The 15,653-nt window shown below is 35.1% G+C and overlaps 2 protein-coding genes across 6 annotated transcripts in view; one reads left to right on the top strand and one right to left on the bottom strand.

Annotated features, from left to right (window-relative positions):
- The window catches only part of LOC107032541 (COBRA-like protein 10), a 3,373-nt gene extending 633 nt beyond the window's left edge, over positions 1 to 2,740 (top strand). The window contains exons 2-4 of the mRNA XM_015234149.2: positions 10 to 469; positions 612 to 2,054; positions 2,354 to 2,740. Of these exons, the coding sequence (XP_015089635.1) occupies positions 10 to 469; positions 612 to 2,035 (1,884 nt within the window). The 3' untranslated portion in view covers positions 2,036 to 2,054; positions 2,354 to 2,740. The remainder of the gene's footprint in view (positions 1 to 9; positions 470 to 611; positions 2,055 to 2,353) is intronic.
- A 1,206-nt stretch (positions 2,741 to 3,946) lies between these two features.
- LOC107032388 (TBC1 domain family member 15) lies at positions 3,947 to 13,789 on the bottom strand. Of its 5 annotated transcripts, XM_027912056.1 has the most exons (15): positions 13,401 to 13,787; positions 12,737 to 12,753; positions 12,399 to 12,605; positions 11,381 to 11,476; positions 11,118 to 11,221; positions 9,912 to 10,093; positions 9,699 to 9,782; positions 9,386 to 9,508; positions 8,206 to 8,294; positions 6,773 to 6,878; positions 6,207 to 6,304; positions 5,794 to 6,051; positions 5,205 to 5,288; positions 4,738 to 4,805; positions 3,947 to 4,213 (listed from the first exon to the last, which is right to left on the bottom strand). In XM_027912056.1, the coding sequence occupies exons 3-14, from the start codon at positions 12,510 to 12,512 to the stop codon at positions 4,785 to 4,787; spliced, it is 1,359 nt and encodes a 452-aa protein (XP_027767857.1). In that variant the 5' UTR covers positions 12,513 to 12,605; positions 12,737 to 12,753; positions 13,401 to 13,787; the 3' UTR covers positions 3,947 to 4,213; positions 4,738 to 4,784. The 5 variants fall into 5 exon arrangements, with proteins under 5 accessions (XP_027767857.1, XP_027767858.1, XP_027767860.1 ...); XM_027912057.1 differs by lacking the exon at positions 12,737 to 12,753 and having other exon boundaries at positions 9,699 to 9,776; positions 12,399 to 12,622; positions 13,401 to 13,789; XM_027912059.1 differs by lacking the exon at positions 12,737 to 12,753 and having other exon boundaries at positions 9,699 to 9,776; positions 9,927 to 10,093; positions 12,399 to 12,622; positions 13,401 to 13,789.
- Between the last annotated feature and the right edge of the window lie 1,864 nt (positions 13,790 to 15,653).

Here is a 15,653-nt window from a genome sequence, read left to right as displayed (position 1 = left end):
GCGGTTAAGGCGGCGCCGCCGCCGGCGCAAGAGAATTGCGACGGTGTATTCGTGACGTACGCGTTTGATAATAGGGAAAGGGAATATCCTTTTGTGAAAAACGTAACGGCACAGTCATGGGCTTTTACGTCGATGTTGACGGTGATAAATACAGGTCTATTTGAGCTCAAATCATGGAAAGTTCAAATAGGATTTCAGCATAATGAGGTTTTGATTTCTACTGAAGGAGCTGTAGCTATGGGCGGCGACGGATTTCCGGTTAAAACCGGTAAAAACGGTACCGTTTTGGCTGGGTTCCCGCAGGCTGATCTGAAAACGGCTATTGAAACCGCCGGTGATTTTACTCAGATGGCGGCGCAGGTGAAGATTAAAGGAACGCAATTTGGTGTTCCGGCGAAAGCAACTCCAATGCCGAAGTCAATTAATCTCATCAATGAGGGATACAAATGCCCTGCTCCTAAGAAATTCAGTATGTATATTCTCGGTTTTTTTACAATAATAATTGAATTCACGATAACTATAGAGATCATACAAAATGTTGTTTATCGAATTTTTTATTACTATAGTAGTGTTTGAATCTGAAAATGTTGTATTTGTTGTGAATTTTGCAGAAACATATATGCAGATGTGCTGCAAAAAGGATCCAAAGTTCAAGCCAAAAAATACTTCCATCAAGTTTATGGAACGTCAAAATGGAGACCTTTCGTTCACATATGATGTTCTATCCGCGTTTGAGAACAAGTATCAAGCTCAGGTAACCATCGATAACATCAGTCCATTAGGACGTCTTGATCGTTGGAATTTGACGTGGGAGTGGATGAGGAACGAGTTCATTTATAGCATGAAAGGTGCGTATACTCATAAAAAGGATCCTTCAGAATGCATTTACGGACCTCAAGGACAATACTACAAGGATTTCGATTTCAGTGTTGTCATGAATTGCCAAAAGAAGCCAGTCATATCCGATTTGCCACCTGAAATGGAAAACAATGACAAACTTGGCAAGTTACCTTTCTGTTGCAAAAACGGAGCTCTCTTGCCAACTACAATGAACGGGACTAAGGCTCGATCTATTTTCCAGATGGAAGTTTTCAAACTTCCTCCTGATATGAACAGAACTGCCCTGTATCCGCCTCAGAACTGGAATATCGTGGGTAGAGTTAATCCGTCCTACAAATGTGGTCCGCCTATTAGAGTGGATCCAACAGGATTCCCTGATCCTAGTAAAATCGGAATTACTCTTAACGCTGTTGCTAGTTGGCAAATCACTTGCAACATCACGCGTCCACAGCCAAAACAGGCGAAATGCTGTGTTTCATTCTCAGCTTTCTACACCGACTCTGTTGTACCCTGCAACACTTGTGCCTGTGGCTGTGAACAGACGTCTAAATGTGACGGGAATGGAAAAGCGTTGCCTCTACCTGCACAAGCCCTTTTAGTCCCTTTCCAAGACAGGGAAAAATTAGCTAAAGAATGGAACAGGATCAAGCATTTAGGCTCAATGCCAAAGAAACTCCCCTGTCCTGATAACTGTGGAGTTAGTATCAATTGGCACTTGGAAAGCAATTACAAAACTGGATGGACGGCTCGTATGACTCTCTTTAACTGGGGAAATGACGCGTTTGTAGACTGGTTCACAGCTGTTCAGATGAAGAAGAATATTGGTGATGGCTACGAAAACGTTTACTCATTCAATGGGACTAAGTTACCTCAACGATCCAACACGATTTTTATGCAAGGCTTGAAAGGTTTGACCTATTTGGTTGGACAAGTTAATGGAACTAATCCTAATAAGGATCCAAAAGTACCTGGAAAACAACAATCAGTGATCTCATTCTTGAAGAAAAATACACCAAATGCTAACATTGAAGGTGGAGATGGATTCCCTTCTAAGGTGATTTTCAACGGTGAAGAATGCGCGTTACCACCAAATATTCCCAAAAGTCATGCAGCATTCAAATCCCAAGTTGGTTTATTGCCTGCAGTTTTGCTTGCTCTACTCACTTTTCTTCTCTTGACAGAACAATTCCACTGATTTCCCATCCTATCAACTGGTAAACTCGCATCTTCTTTTGTGATACGATGTGTTTGATATGACAGAAGTCATTTTCTCGATGCTTTCTGGGGTTCCATAGTAATAGTAGCAAATTAACCAGATAGCATTTAGATGAAAGTTTCAAGTTCATTATCCATACTAATGTTTGGTACGACATAAGTCATTTTCTTGATCGCGGATTTCACAAGAATCCAATAGCTCTGTATATGTATTAAAAGATTCACTACAAATATTTGACTCAAAACGTAACTTCAAATCCTGAGTCCACCTCTGATGATCTGTGTTTATTTATTGCAGGGTTTATGTTTCAAGATTTTCTACTAGAGGCAAAATGGAACTTGAAGTTGGGAAGTTGTAAAAGATATGATATGGAAATTACAAAACTTTGTAAACAAAGTTTTTAAGACAAGAAAAAAAAAATAATGTATAATAATTTGATTGATGTATCTATTTTTTTTAAGAAAAAAAAAAATTGCCAACACAAATGAAACATGAAACTTTTTTTTTTCTTTCTTGTGTAGTGGAGTTTGGTGGTGAGAGTATTGAATTTTTTTTTATGTTACTTCAATAGGAAGTACATAGAATGGATTATTTATAGGGTTTTAGATACACTATTTGTTCTAGTTCTTCTCACAAGGAGTACTATTTTTAATATTTCTTCAAATTTCTACTTTAATACTCTTATTCAAGTGATTTTTTTGTTCATAAAATTAGGGGTAAGGAACGGGAAATAGGAAAGGGATTATAAGGTGAGAAATCGAATCAAAATCGCAGATTTTCAAGTCTAAGGTTACATACGAAATTAGAACGACCTCTCCTTCCTGATATTGACAGAGGTTCAGTTGGTTGATCAACACTATCTCGATCCTATTAGTACTGGACCTATGTTGTCAATCAATAAAATACAATAAATCAAACTTTGTCTTATTATGACCCCATATATCCATGAAAGTTATATTTCATTATTTTCAACTTCTAACTTGGAATTAAACTTATTTTCATTAATTTTAAAAAACTTTTAAGAAAATTCAAGAGAAAAATGCACAAGTACCCTCTCAACCTATGCTCGAAATCCCAAAGACACACTTATACTATACGAAGGTCTTATTACCTCCCTGAATTTATTTTATATGTAATTTTCTATCCCTTTTCGACCAATGTGGCACTAGCTTGAAAAAAAAGTCAACCAACGTTTGGCCTACAAGATAGTGCCACGTAGGCCGAAAAGAGATAGAAAATTATTAATAAAATAAGTTCAGGAGAGTAATAGAACCTTAGTATCGTATAAGTGTGTCTCTGAAATATCGAGAATAGATTAAGGGAGTACTTGTGCATTATTCCAAATTCCAAGTGAAATGTATCTCCAAACACAGATTCAACCCCTAAATATGTTTTCATAACTTCTACTCTTTTTATAATATTTTTTTTTCATTCATAGAGAAAATAAATCAAATATCTTTTTCTGACTTCAACTTTAAAATAAAAACTCTTTTGCAAATAAATAGTCATACCATATAGAGTTCTTCTAATTTGTCCAAAATACTGTACCAATCATACTTTTCTATAATAATCATTTTTTTTAACATCATTTTATTATTAACAAACAAATTTTCTTTAATATCAATTTTTATTTTACCTCTATAATAGCTTTATACTTGTAACAACAATAATAATCATTGCAACAATACACTCTTTTCTTAAATTACCTCTATAACATCCATATCATTTCTTGGGTAATTTTTATCTAGAATAATCATTTAATATGAATGTCAACTATTGTTATAAATGTATAACAAGCAAAAAAAACAAAAAAAAACGATTGTTATAGAAAGGTTTGACTATATCTGTTCGTTTTCTTTTCTCTTCTTCATATACAAGTAAATAGCAACATTATGTTAAACATGGCTCTCTAAAAGTAAAATTCATTACATGCTTTGGAAGAGTGTTTTTGTATACATCAACCCTTAAGGCACATTTTTACTACTTGGGGAAAAAAAATTACATGTACATGATGGTAGTTCCAAATATGGAACTACAAAGAATGATAATTTACATATTTCTCTTTACAAAATCAGTATCACAGTATACAAAAGCAGCCATTGTCCCTTGACTTGGCCGAAAAATCGAAAGTATCAAACTTGTTAGAGCCTTCTTGGTCTGCATAAAAAATGGTGTTCATTCAGAAAGTCGGAACTCAGACCACAACAACAACAACAACATATCCAGTGAAATCCCACATAGTGGGGTGTGGACCTTAACCCTTCCTCGTGGAGGTAGAGAGGTTGTTTCTAAAAGACCCTCGGCTCAAGTGAATACAGATTTGGTAGTGCATACAAATCAGTTTGATCTTATTATATACTTACTTCCTTCATTCCAATTTATATGACGTAATTTGAACCAATATGGTGTTTAAGAAAGAATTGAAGACTTTTGAAAACTTGTGTTCTAAGACGTGCCATAACATTTGTGTGGATATAAAGCTTTTGAGTCACGTGGCCTTAAACATCCCGTAACATCTGTGTGGTTATAAAAAAAATATTTTTTAAGTCTGTTAGAACAGACTAAGAAGGAAGTATCACATAAACTGGAGTAGAGGAAGTACGTTTAATAGCCGAAAGCAATGTGCTCAGAAAGAGAGCCACAAGGTTAAAGGAAGAGGGTAACAAAGGCTAGCTACTTACATGAGCTCCATGGTTTATGAATCACCTAGCAGTTTCTTCTGGCTCGGCTACCTGTGGGTGTTCGCCGCCTGTTTTAACCACCATTAGTATTTCAAGAGGTAATAACTTCTTGCATATATTGCTAATATAATATGTTCCATAATATGCTAATACTAATAAATGACAGTTTCTGATATATAGACACTTGCATGCACCCGTGGTGAAGCCAGAATTTTCACGAAGGGGATTCAAAATATAAAGAAGTAAATACACGAAGAAGCCAAGGGATTTAACATATACTATATGTACATACAAGATAATTTTGACATTTTAATATGTACAGTATAATATTTTCGCAAAGGGGAGTTCGTGTGAACCCCTTGCGCCCCTTAGCTCCCCTCCTGGCCTACACGCACTGCTATGTATTGCTTTAGAATTGTTGTTGAAAAGACATTTGCATGTAGCCATTAACAGGATTCAGAGATTACCTTTTTAAGATACTTCCTATGAAGTTTCATTGCACCGGTGCAAGCCTTTTTAGCGTCCAGGTTTCCGTTAACATCATTGAGTATCTGGAAATGATAAGCAGACGATTAAAGTATGATCCATAAAGGGAAAACAATGAACCTTACCAAGAATGAGTATAAATACAAGTGTATTTAGTCAATGTCATTTATAATTAAGATGACTACAGTTCATACGTTTTTCTTGAATTTTTAGTGTTTGAAAGTCACTTTCCAAGGACTTCTTATTGTTTCACTGAAATCAATCTAAATTCCCCCTAGATTAGTAATGCAAGAAAAAATGCATGGGTATTTTGAAGATTTTTATGGCACGTGATTATTGGCAACGTTGACTTTTACCCCGTTGCTTATGAAGTTTCCTACAAGAAGACATTAGAAAGAAGTGTCTAAGTAATATCCACTGACGGTAAGGAATTTTAACACTATGAGATCATCTTGACCTGCTGTAGCAGCATGTATACTTTAGGCCACTTGACAGTGTAAAAATTTCTTCACATTGTCCGTGTATATTAGATAAATTTCGAAATAGTACTTAAATTATGTAATTGAAAACCTTAACAACGTCGTCCAGTCCTCTTGCTTCTGTCAGCAATTTATCACTCTTGTCTTTTAGGACACTGGCTACTAGGAAGACGGAAATAGGGAGGGGGGCTTCTGCAGCTTTGCCTGCATTTTTCATGTTTTCTCGCTCAAATTTCCCAACCTGGCGTGACTTTGCTTTTGATTTAGATTCTTCAGATTTGTCCGCAGCTAATTCAGGGTCTTCATATGTAAGAAACAAGTCTGGATCATATTCCAGCGCCCACATCATCTGTTTAAAAAAGGTCAAGACGGAGTAAAGAAAATTTAGGAACAATAAGAACATAATTTGATCGTCGAATAAACAAACACTGGATTGCCAAATGGAAAAGCAATCTGAATAACAGGTCCAAACGTGGAAAAGTTTTTTCAGTAGAGAAACCTTACCTCCCAAAGATATAATGAATCACAAAAAGAAAACTCTCGACGGAACAAAACCATGAGCATCCGGACAGCAAACAGGTAATCACCTCCACCTAATTTATCTGTCAATCCAAGTTCAGAAGGAATGCACTATTTATTCACAAGGAGATACGAGGAAGTATTTTTTTAAAAGAGAGAGAGATAATGGTCAAAAACACAATGAACTATCACTTTTTTGCAAGTTTCACACCTCAACTATCATTGTTCTCTTTTCCTACCTGAACTACCACCAGTTGTTCCATTTTCCTACATGAACTATCACAACAGATATTTGGCCTAATCTGCTTCGAGGTATATTTTAACACATAGTTGGTGATAGTTCAGATAGGAAAAGGGAACAACTAATAGTTGGAGTGTGGAACTCGCGAACAAAGCGATAGCTCAAGTGTGTTTTGACCATTAACTTTAAAAGGAAAGGAAAGAGGACATCATATTAACAACTTATACCAGAGCATCATGTCTTGATAAAAAGGAAGTTATAACAGTCTGCCTGGTGCATAGTATTTAAACATTAAAGTAGACAGAATTACCTAAGTGTTGGTGAAGTTTGGGATCAATAACTTGAGTTACTGAAGCTAGATTATTTAGCTGCGATTCTACTCCGACAGAACTCTCAGTGTACCTGAAATTTCCTCTCTTTGAAGACACAATAGTTGGTATCAGTCACAATAATCGCAAAAGTATACAACATACAGTAACACAAATATCTGAAGATATGGCTCAAAACATGGTGAGTAAAAGTTTATAACCAAAATGAAATAAAAGACAGTAAATCTTCTAGACAAGAAACTTATTAGCTTATGATTTGTTCTTGCTACATCATTCCGACTAATATTCTGGTATCCAGACCTCACTGTGATATTATACTGGGTATGTTATTGTTGGTATCATAAATATACTCCACTTCAACTAGAAAGGGTGAAGAGTTCCTACATGTACCATATCATATGCAGCTTTTCTCACTACATCATAACATGTGATTATGGGTGCATGACAATCTTAGCATCTCAACATCAGTTTAAATTAGGATGCCAATTAAGGTAACTCTGCTTTAACATGGAAAGCAAAGCATGTGCACAAACAGGACAACTGCGGGAAGATATTAATAGTGGTTGGATGGTCATATTTGGGATGGATAGCACACTAGAGAAATAGTTATAAGAGATTTTCACCCAATATCTATTGCTGGTCCATTCACATGCTCGGTATAGTCCATGTTGTTGCAATCTGTGTGTGTTGCATCGTAGCAAACACCGTGGGATGCAATTTCTCGAACTACAAAACCCATTTATGATAACATGTCTAAAGTATAGTCCTATATTCTTATAGTTAACGCTCTTTTCATGGTAAACGTGACCCAATCTTTTAGAGAGAGGTTGGTAGGTAGTCAAATGTTGTCTGACTCCCTTGTTAGTATTGTTAAAATTACTCTCCTTCTATCTTTTTTTTTATGAACAATTACTCTCCTGCTATCTTACTGTTTAATTTTAGTATTATCCGTTATTTTCTTTGTTTTAGTTATCGTATTATTTGTCCTTTCTACTGTTCCCTTCTTCATTGTTTTCAGCATGATTTCTTCGCTAATGTATTTGCTTTACATACTTGATTTTGATATGTGTTACGTCTATCAGGAATAATCTCTCTACCTTCATAAATGTAGGGGTAAGGTTGCGTACACACCACCCTCCCCATACCCCACTTGTGAGGTTACACTGTTCTCGGGTATGTCGTTGTATCTTGAGAAAGCGCACATATCTGGATGGTATCAAAATTCAGGTAAAGATGAGACCAAAAGAGATGCTCTGCAGAATGATAATGTTGGCATCCAGGAAAATTGGGGAACGAAGGAGCATCACAATTCACAGTCAATAAGTAATACTTGGAAAGCACATAATTGGCAAGTACTTTACATCATCAGATATGATGTAAGAATGCTGTTTGAGTAAAGATTATAAATATTTACCAGTCTTCTCATTAAACGTTCAAAGCACCAAAATGCATCTGCTTCATCATCGAGAAGAATAATCATTGGAGAGCACAGATCACTCATCCCTGTTCAGCAAAGTTAAGATCTTTATACATTTGGAAGAAACAAGAAGCAAAAAGTAATAGATAAGCATATCATCACATCATTTAAAAAGAGCTCAATAGATACACATACATCAAAACAAGGATGTCACACATCGGATTGGTGCATGGTGGTTGAAATGGAGGCTAGCATCTGGTGTCATATGTGATTAAAAAGGTGTCACTAAGACTTAAAGGTAAGTTCTACAGCGTATTAGTTAGACCGGCTTTGTTGCATACGGCGGAGTGTTTGGCCAGTCAAAATCTCTCATGCCCAAAAGATGAAAGTTGCGAAAATGAAGATGTTAAGATGGATGTGTAGGTTTACTAGAAGAGATATGGTCAGAAATGAAGATATTTGGGGCAAGGTAGAAGTGACCTCCATGGCAGACAAGATTTGGGAGGCTGGGCTGAGATGGTTTGGCATGGAAGAGGAGATGCACTAGTTAGGAACTGTGGGAGGTTGATTCTGGAGGGCTTGAGAAGAGGTAGAGGTAGGCTGAAGAAGTATTAGGAAGAAGTGATCAGGCAGGCCATAGCAAGCCTGCAGCTCATCGAGGACATGACCCTTGATAGGACGGTGTGGAGGTCAAGAATTCAGGTAGAAAGCTAGTAAATAGTTTTGCGTCGGGTCTCTCCAACCAATGGTAGTAGAATTGTTTTCCGTATTTTTACTACTGCCATGTTTCTCGCTCTCAGTTTCCTATTACTACTTGTTGCTTCATATGCCTCTATTTTCTTACTATTTAGCTATTGTGTATGTCTTCATTATTGCTGTGTTTTTTCTTTCTTTGAGCCGAGGGCCTTTCGGAAAGACCTCTCTACCTGAAAAGGTAGAGGTAAGGACTGCATACACTCTACCTTCCCCAGACCTCACTTGTGGGACAATACTAGCCATATTGCTGTAGTTGTATACCATCATGTTACCTAAAATTATATCAACTGATCTTTATAGTTTTGGAACAAACAAGAAGAAAAAGTAATCAATAATTCATTTTGGCTCAGTAATGGTCGAACCGAAGAGAAACCAAGATAGTGAAAAAAATTCATTTCAAGAAGATATTGTGATAGCCCACCTTGACAATAATTAACATCTTTGTCAAACCAAGCATAAACAGAAAGGATATCCCAAAGCTTCGATAGATTCTCTTGATTCTCATAAAAGACCAGTGACCTGTCGGTTCGAGCCACATCAAGTCCTAGAATAAGCATGAAACCAAGAAATGAAAGGTTACAAGACATAAACAAAGAAAATATCAATATGAAGAGAAAGGAAACCGACAAGTACTCTCATATTAATAAGATAAATCTCCAATGAATCTGTCAAATCCATACTTCTGCAGATTGACTAGGAAAATAGATCAAGTGAAATCTACATATAAAACCAACCTATCTGGTGTAACGAGAGTTTCCACTCTATTACTCTTTTGTCATCCTCCTTTACCATTTCATAATCATCGGAAGCACCTGTTACTGCATGGAAAATAGAGGATTAAATCTCTACGTCATGAAGCATTCAACAACCTGACAGCCATACACAAGAAAAAAGAGAGAAGAGAATGGAAAGGACACAAGTTGAGAACTCTACATCGTCATGATTACCATTTCCTTGACTACCTGAAGTAGCTTCTTTTGCTTCTTTTGCTGCTTTTGCCTCTTGAAGTACTAAAGGATCTAGAATAGGATCACCGTCTTCTGTTATTACAGGTGCAGTAATATATCGACCACTTCCAATCACTGGAAACATTGTGCGGCATTCTTCTTTTAGTATAGCATATTGTGTCCTGAAAGTACACAAGAAATGCATGTCCGGATTACCATTTAGAACATGGATAAGTTACATTTTTTGACAGCGGAATGTCAAATTCTCATCAGATTTGCATACGAAGATAATTTGAGGGTAGTCACTGCATAGTAGTAAAGCAAGATGAGATCTATAGGACTTGCATCTTCAAAAATCGACAAGCTTCAGAATCCCATGCAAGATAGACTAAAGGGTTGTTTAGTAGGATGTATAGAAGAAATGATACATGTATTAGCTGTGGTATTATTTAATCCTTCGTTTGATAGGATTTCAGCCTATATACAACTAATACATGTATTAGTTTACACCCTATTCAGATATGTGGAGATTAAAGGTTATTAATACATGGTTAAAGACAGAACTGCGTTTAATACACCAAACTAAACGTTGGATAAGAAATAGCCTTAGCAAAAATAATCTCATCCGGACATAAGTAATACACTCTTTCCAATATTATTTTTAGACACTCTACTGAACGACCCCTAAATGTCTCCCAGAAATGCAACAAGTAGAACATATTCTAGACACTAGCAATAAAGATGAGATAGCATTGTGCATCCTTTGTGATGAGAACGGCATTCCTACTCGTGAAGAAATGGACCTTGCGCAATTTAAGGAGACCACAACCAATGTGGGACTAGGCTCATGATACGAGGATTGCCTAAAGACCATTTAAGGAGACCACAACCAATGTGGGACTAGACATTCATAAAAATCACCCAGGAGTGGACAACTGGAGTGTGGATAAAATGACTCGGGGAGCAATTTTGAGAAACATAACGACAACAAGCAGGCCTAGCCATGATACCATAAAAAGAAATGAACCTTCAGATTAATCCCAAAAGCTAGTCCAAGATTGTATAGGAGGATCACAACAAATTCTCTCAACCAATGTGAGACTTGACATTCTGAATATTTAGGCAACATTTATCAATCTATACTTTTTTCTTTTTTGACAAGAAAATAAGCAATTTATGCTTTTGTTGGAAAAGAAAGTAAAGTACCTCCGTTGTTGTCGTATATCCTCTCGTTCTGCCTGTGAGCTCTTTGGATCGTAGCAACCAAGTAAGAATTCCCAAACTTCACCTCTAATTGATGGATGAATTCCCTAAAATGTCATGGATACGTGATGGTTACTATTTACGATAATAATCATCTCGCATTGAATTATTTATAAAAAGAGCAATAGCCAAAAGCCAACATGACAAAAATGTTGAGTAGAAATATCCGTGAATCATATGCTACATAAACCTTCAGTCAAGCTTACCCCTCTATGAATTCGACCAAGTGTTTTTCCTATATCAAGATAACCTTCTGGAGAAAATGCAGCACGCCATTTTCTTTCACTTAGGGTCTTCCCATTCTGAATAAGTAGATCATTAGATAGTAAACATGAGTACAACTTGAGTTGTAGTAGAAAACAGACAAATTAGAGCAATTTCTTGAGAGCTAAAGAACAAGAGAGATAGTCAATAGTTATCATCTCCTCTGTGTCATCAAATGCTCGTCCAGCCTCCAGACAACACAGAAGGAGGAGATACATACCTATCGACGACGCTACAACCAGAACAAGAGGCCACTTTTACCTCTTTCATTGTAGTATTTCTTGTAGCACAGTCGTTCCTACTACTATATATAACCAGGATATGAAAGGGGTTTATGGTTCACTCTTGCTTCTCCAGCCCAACCTCCATAATATACCAAAACCCGTCTTTTTATCCCCAGCAAGCACACCATTCTTCCAAGCGTCAATGTATCTATACTACATGAGGCATAAGCTACTCCATGAATCATTTTATAAAGCCTAGAATGCATACCGGTAATCAAAGGGGGGATGTGCAATCAAACTACATGCTCCTAAAAAAAGAAGGAAGTACTTTTCATTCTTCAATAACCACAAGAGTGTTAACAATCCAAGATTTTGACGGCTCAATAAGTATGTGTTACAGGCTGAAACATCACGCTAAAATCTCAACACAAAAGGATGAAAAAAAAAAGGGGAAAAAAAAGGGGGGGAACGAATATTTCCACACTTAACACTACGTCCTTGTTAATCTGCTTTATATTTAGAAACAATTTAACTTAAAACTCCCATTGTACCTAATCAGAAGCTTTTGTAGTCCCACAAATGTTATGACATTTTTTAAACCACGTGTTTCAAAACTATTATAGGCACACAACTGTTATGTCACCGAAAACAAGTTTCAAAAGTCTGTCTTTCTTACTTAATACCGCATACCAAATCAAACAACATCAGATAAATTAGAACAGAGGGAAATACGAACCTTGATTCTAAATTTGGACTTGGGAACATCCGTACATTCCGGCCGAACCTGATAGAATGAATCCGCTGGAGCACCAGGATCCCTCCACATTTTTGTAATATCTAAGCTTGCCATCTTTGATATAATAAAAATCCACCCAAATCAATCCGAAAAATCAATCTCAACCCAGCACCCCACCAACAAGAAATAAATATGACCCAGACAGCCCTTTGCTCTGCTGGTGGCTTCAAAACAAGAAAACCAAAAAAAAATCAATTAATCAAAAATTCAATTTCAAATAACCAGCACCTATCAGCTGCATCAAAATTTCAACAAGAGACAAATGTGAACCAAATAACCTTTGCTCTGCTGGTGGCTTCAAAGCAACAAAAACCACAAAAAAACATTTCTTTATATGAACTAGATTAATCCAAAATTCAATCTTGAAAAAACCAGCATCAGCTCCTTATCAAGATCAAACTTTTAACACGAAACAGATGTACAACAATATACCAAATGCAATCTCACAAGTGGGGTTTGATGTCTTACCCCTGCATCGTGGAGATATAACGTTGTTTCCGAAAGACCCTCAGCTCAAGTAACACAAAACAAGACAGTTCGAAAAAAGACAATACAAAGGTAGAACAAGACATAGCAAATAACAGCGAAAGCGTATCAGACCATACCAAACACAATAATCTGATAAACGAAGCATAAGAAACAACAGTCAATAGCATTAATCGACAAACAAAGAAACTACGAGCATAATGCTAATACTATCAACTCGCCAAGCCTACCCCACAACATAATCTTTTGCTCAACTGGTAGCTTCAAAGCAACAACAACCATAAAATCAATCTCAAAAAAATCAACTGCAGCTCCTCACAAAGATCAAACTTTTAACAAAAATAAATGTGACCCAAATAACACTTTGCTCTATTAGTAACTTCAAAACAACAAAAACCATAAAATAAAAAGCACATTTTTTTCATGAAGTATTATATTTTAGCTGCAGTTCCTTACCAAAAAACAAATGTAACCCAGATAATCTTCTGCTCTGCTGGTGGCTCCCAAACAACAAAAAAAAATCAAAACTTGAAAGAAAATTTAAAAAAAACAAGAAAAAGGACTTTCTATGGGGTTCTTTTTCTTCCTGATTTTTTTTTTTTGCTGTTCTTGCTGGAGGTGGCGTTGTGGTGGTGGGGGAACAAAAAAGATTCCTTTTTTTCTTCTTTTTGTTGTAAATTTTCAGTTTTTATCACACTTTTGTTTTGGTTTTTGATTTGTTCTCTCTAATGGCAACCCCCAACACATCCACACACACAAAATTAGCTGTTTAATGCTTTCAAAACTTATAAATTAGCCTCTTTGTGGCCTTAATTTTTTTGGGTCTTCGTTTTCTAGCCATTGTTGTGGTTTTTTTTTCCTGTAAAAAAAAAATTTAGCGAAGAAGACGGAGGATCGAAGGACTTGGTACTATCAAATTTCCCTCCATACATGAGTAGGTACTTAATTGAATGGTCATTTTGAAAGGCCAATTTTTTCATTTTTATTTTGAAAAAAAAATAAAAAGACAAATATACCCTCGAACTATCGTAAATGGTATGTGAATATTCTCAGTCATATTTTTGAAATATTGTTGTCTCTGCCGTCCAAAAACTAGAGCGTATATACTCTTTATACTAATGGACGTGCACGTGTCACAATCTTATCCATCGATCCGACATTTATCAACGAATAATATCGCGCCACATGTTCTTATTTTAGCCTTTCGTTAGAGTGAAGGGCGACAAAAGTACGACGAAGGATATCTGCATACTATTTACGATTGTTCGGGGGTACATTTATCTTTTTTCTTTTTTTACTTTTGTTCGGATCAACTTGGACGCAGTTTAATTATGTGTAAAAGTTTATAGACATTGTGAGTTTAATAAATATGTGATTAGTAGTTAGCTTTTTGATATGATGTAGAAATGATTTTGAGTGAGTTGATGAATGATGTTGCGAATATGACTGATAATAATAGTTCGTTAAGAAAGACTCTATATGAGGTGACGAATGGCATGGTAATATTTGATTAGTATGATTAAAATTTTAAGAAGTTTTTGTATGAAATAGTGAATGATTAATATATTGGCGTAAATTGGTAGTTAGCTTTTTGGTATTAGGTAAAAACGATTTTGAGTGAGTTGATGAATGATATTGCGAGTATGATGATAATACCAGTTCGTTAAGAAAATTATATGAGGTGACGAAAGACATGATAATATTTAATTAGTACGATTAAAATTTTAAGAAGTTTTTGTATAAGGTGATGAATAATTATTATATAATATAGGAGTATATGATCTAAGCAAATATGTAACACTGATCATACAATAGGGTCTTCATTTGATGAAAAAAGTTATATTATATATTTAAGGTTAAAATTATTTTTATATATTTAATATATGTTAAGTCGCTGTATTTTTTTATGTATTTATTTCATCATATTATGAATTTTCTTATAATTAATTGTATGATATGTTTTCTCTCTTATCTTTGAAGCTTGTTGATTTAAATTTAAAAGATTGGTAAAGTAAATAAGTTTTAAAAAAATAATCTAAAAATTACTTTGAATAGTTTTATTTAACCAGTAATTTTTATTTTTCATGGTTATATTTGAAAATTGAATCATTTCCATTCAGAAGTGAATTTAAAATTTAAAGTTTCATTACCACGATTTTTAAAATATGTAAATTTTGGGATGAAATTTTCTGAAAATTAAAAAAGAAGTACTAAATAAAAAATCGGACTATAATAATTGAATGTCATAATATTAAGAGAATTAACGTTTTACTAAAACCTTTATATATATAATAAGCTTCGAATTTTGTGATATTTATCTCCCTCCATATTTTTATTTGTGCATATATATATATATATATATATAGGTATTATTTGTGAAGATTCAAAATTTTCGATACATCCAACTAAGAAAGTAAGAACAAGATGGACCGTTTTGATGTAAACATGAACATAAATTAGATTCTACTCGTCTCCTTTATTCTCAAAAGAATTGATTCTCTTTCATCCGACTTTAATAATATGAGAAAATAAAGTGTTCGATCTAGAATATATATATTATTTTCTCTTTTATCAAAAAAAAAATTCACAAATAAAGGGGTAGTTTAGGTATTTTGCCATAGAATGCTATGTTCCACCTAAAACAAGATGACTTTTGTGAAAACAAATTAATTATTTGTGATTTTTTTTTTTTTGGACAAACATTAATAA

This window comes from Solanum pennellii, chromosome 10 (genome assembly GCF_001406875.1).
Source record: "Solanum pennellii chromosome 10, SPENNV200".
Taxonomy (NCBI): domain Eukaryota; kingdom Viridiplantae; phylum Streptophyta; class Magnoliopsida; order Solanales; family Solanaceae; genus Solanum; species Solanum pennellii.
This window is presented reverse-complemented; position numbering and strand designations above follow the sequence as displayed.

Excerpts from the sequence above, each read along its gene's own strand:
- LOC107032388 (XM_027912056.1), bottom strand. The coding sequence starts at position 12,512 with ATGGCAAGCTTAGATATTACAAAAATGTGGAGGGATCCTGGTGCTCCA. Across the intron at positions 11,222-11,380 it reads TTGGTCGAATTCATAGAGGG|GGAATTCATCCATCAATTAG; the intron begins GTAAGCTTGACT and ends ATGACATTTTAG. Across the intron at positions 6,879-8,205 it reads AACGTTTAATGAGAAGACTG|AGAGGAAATTTCAGGTACAC; the intron begins GTAAATATTTAT and ends GTGTCTTCAAAG.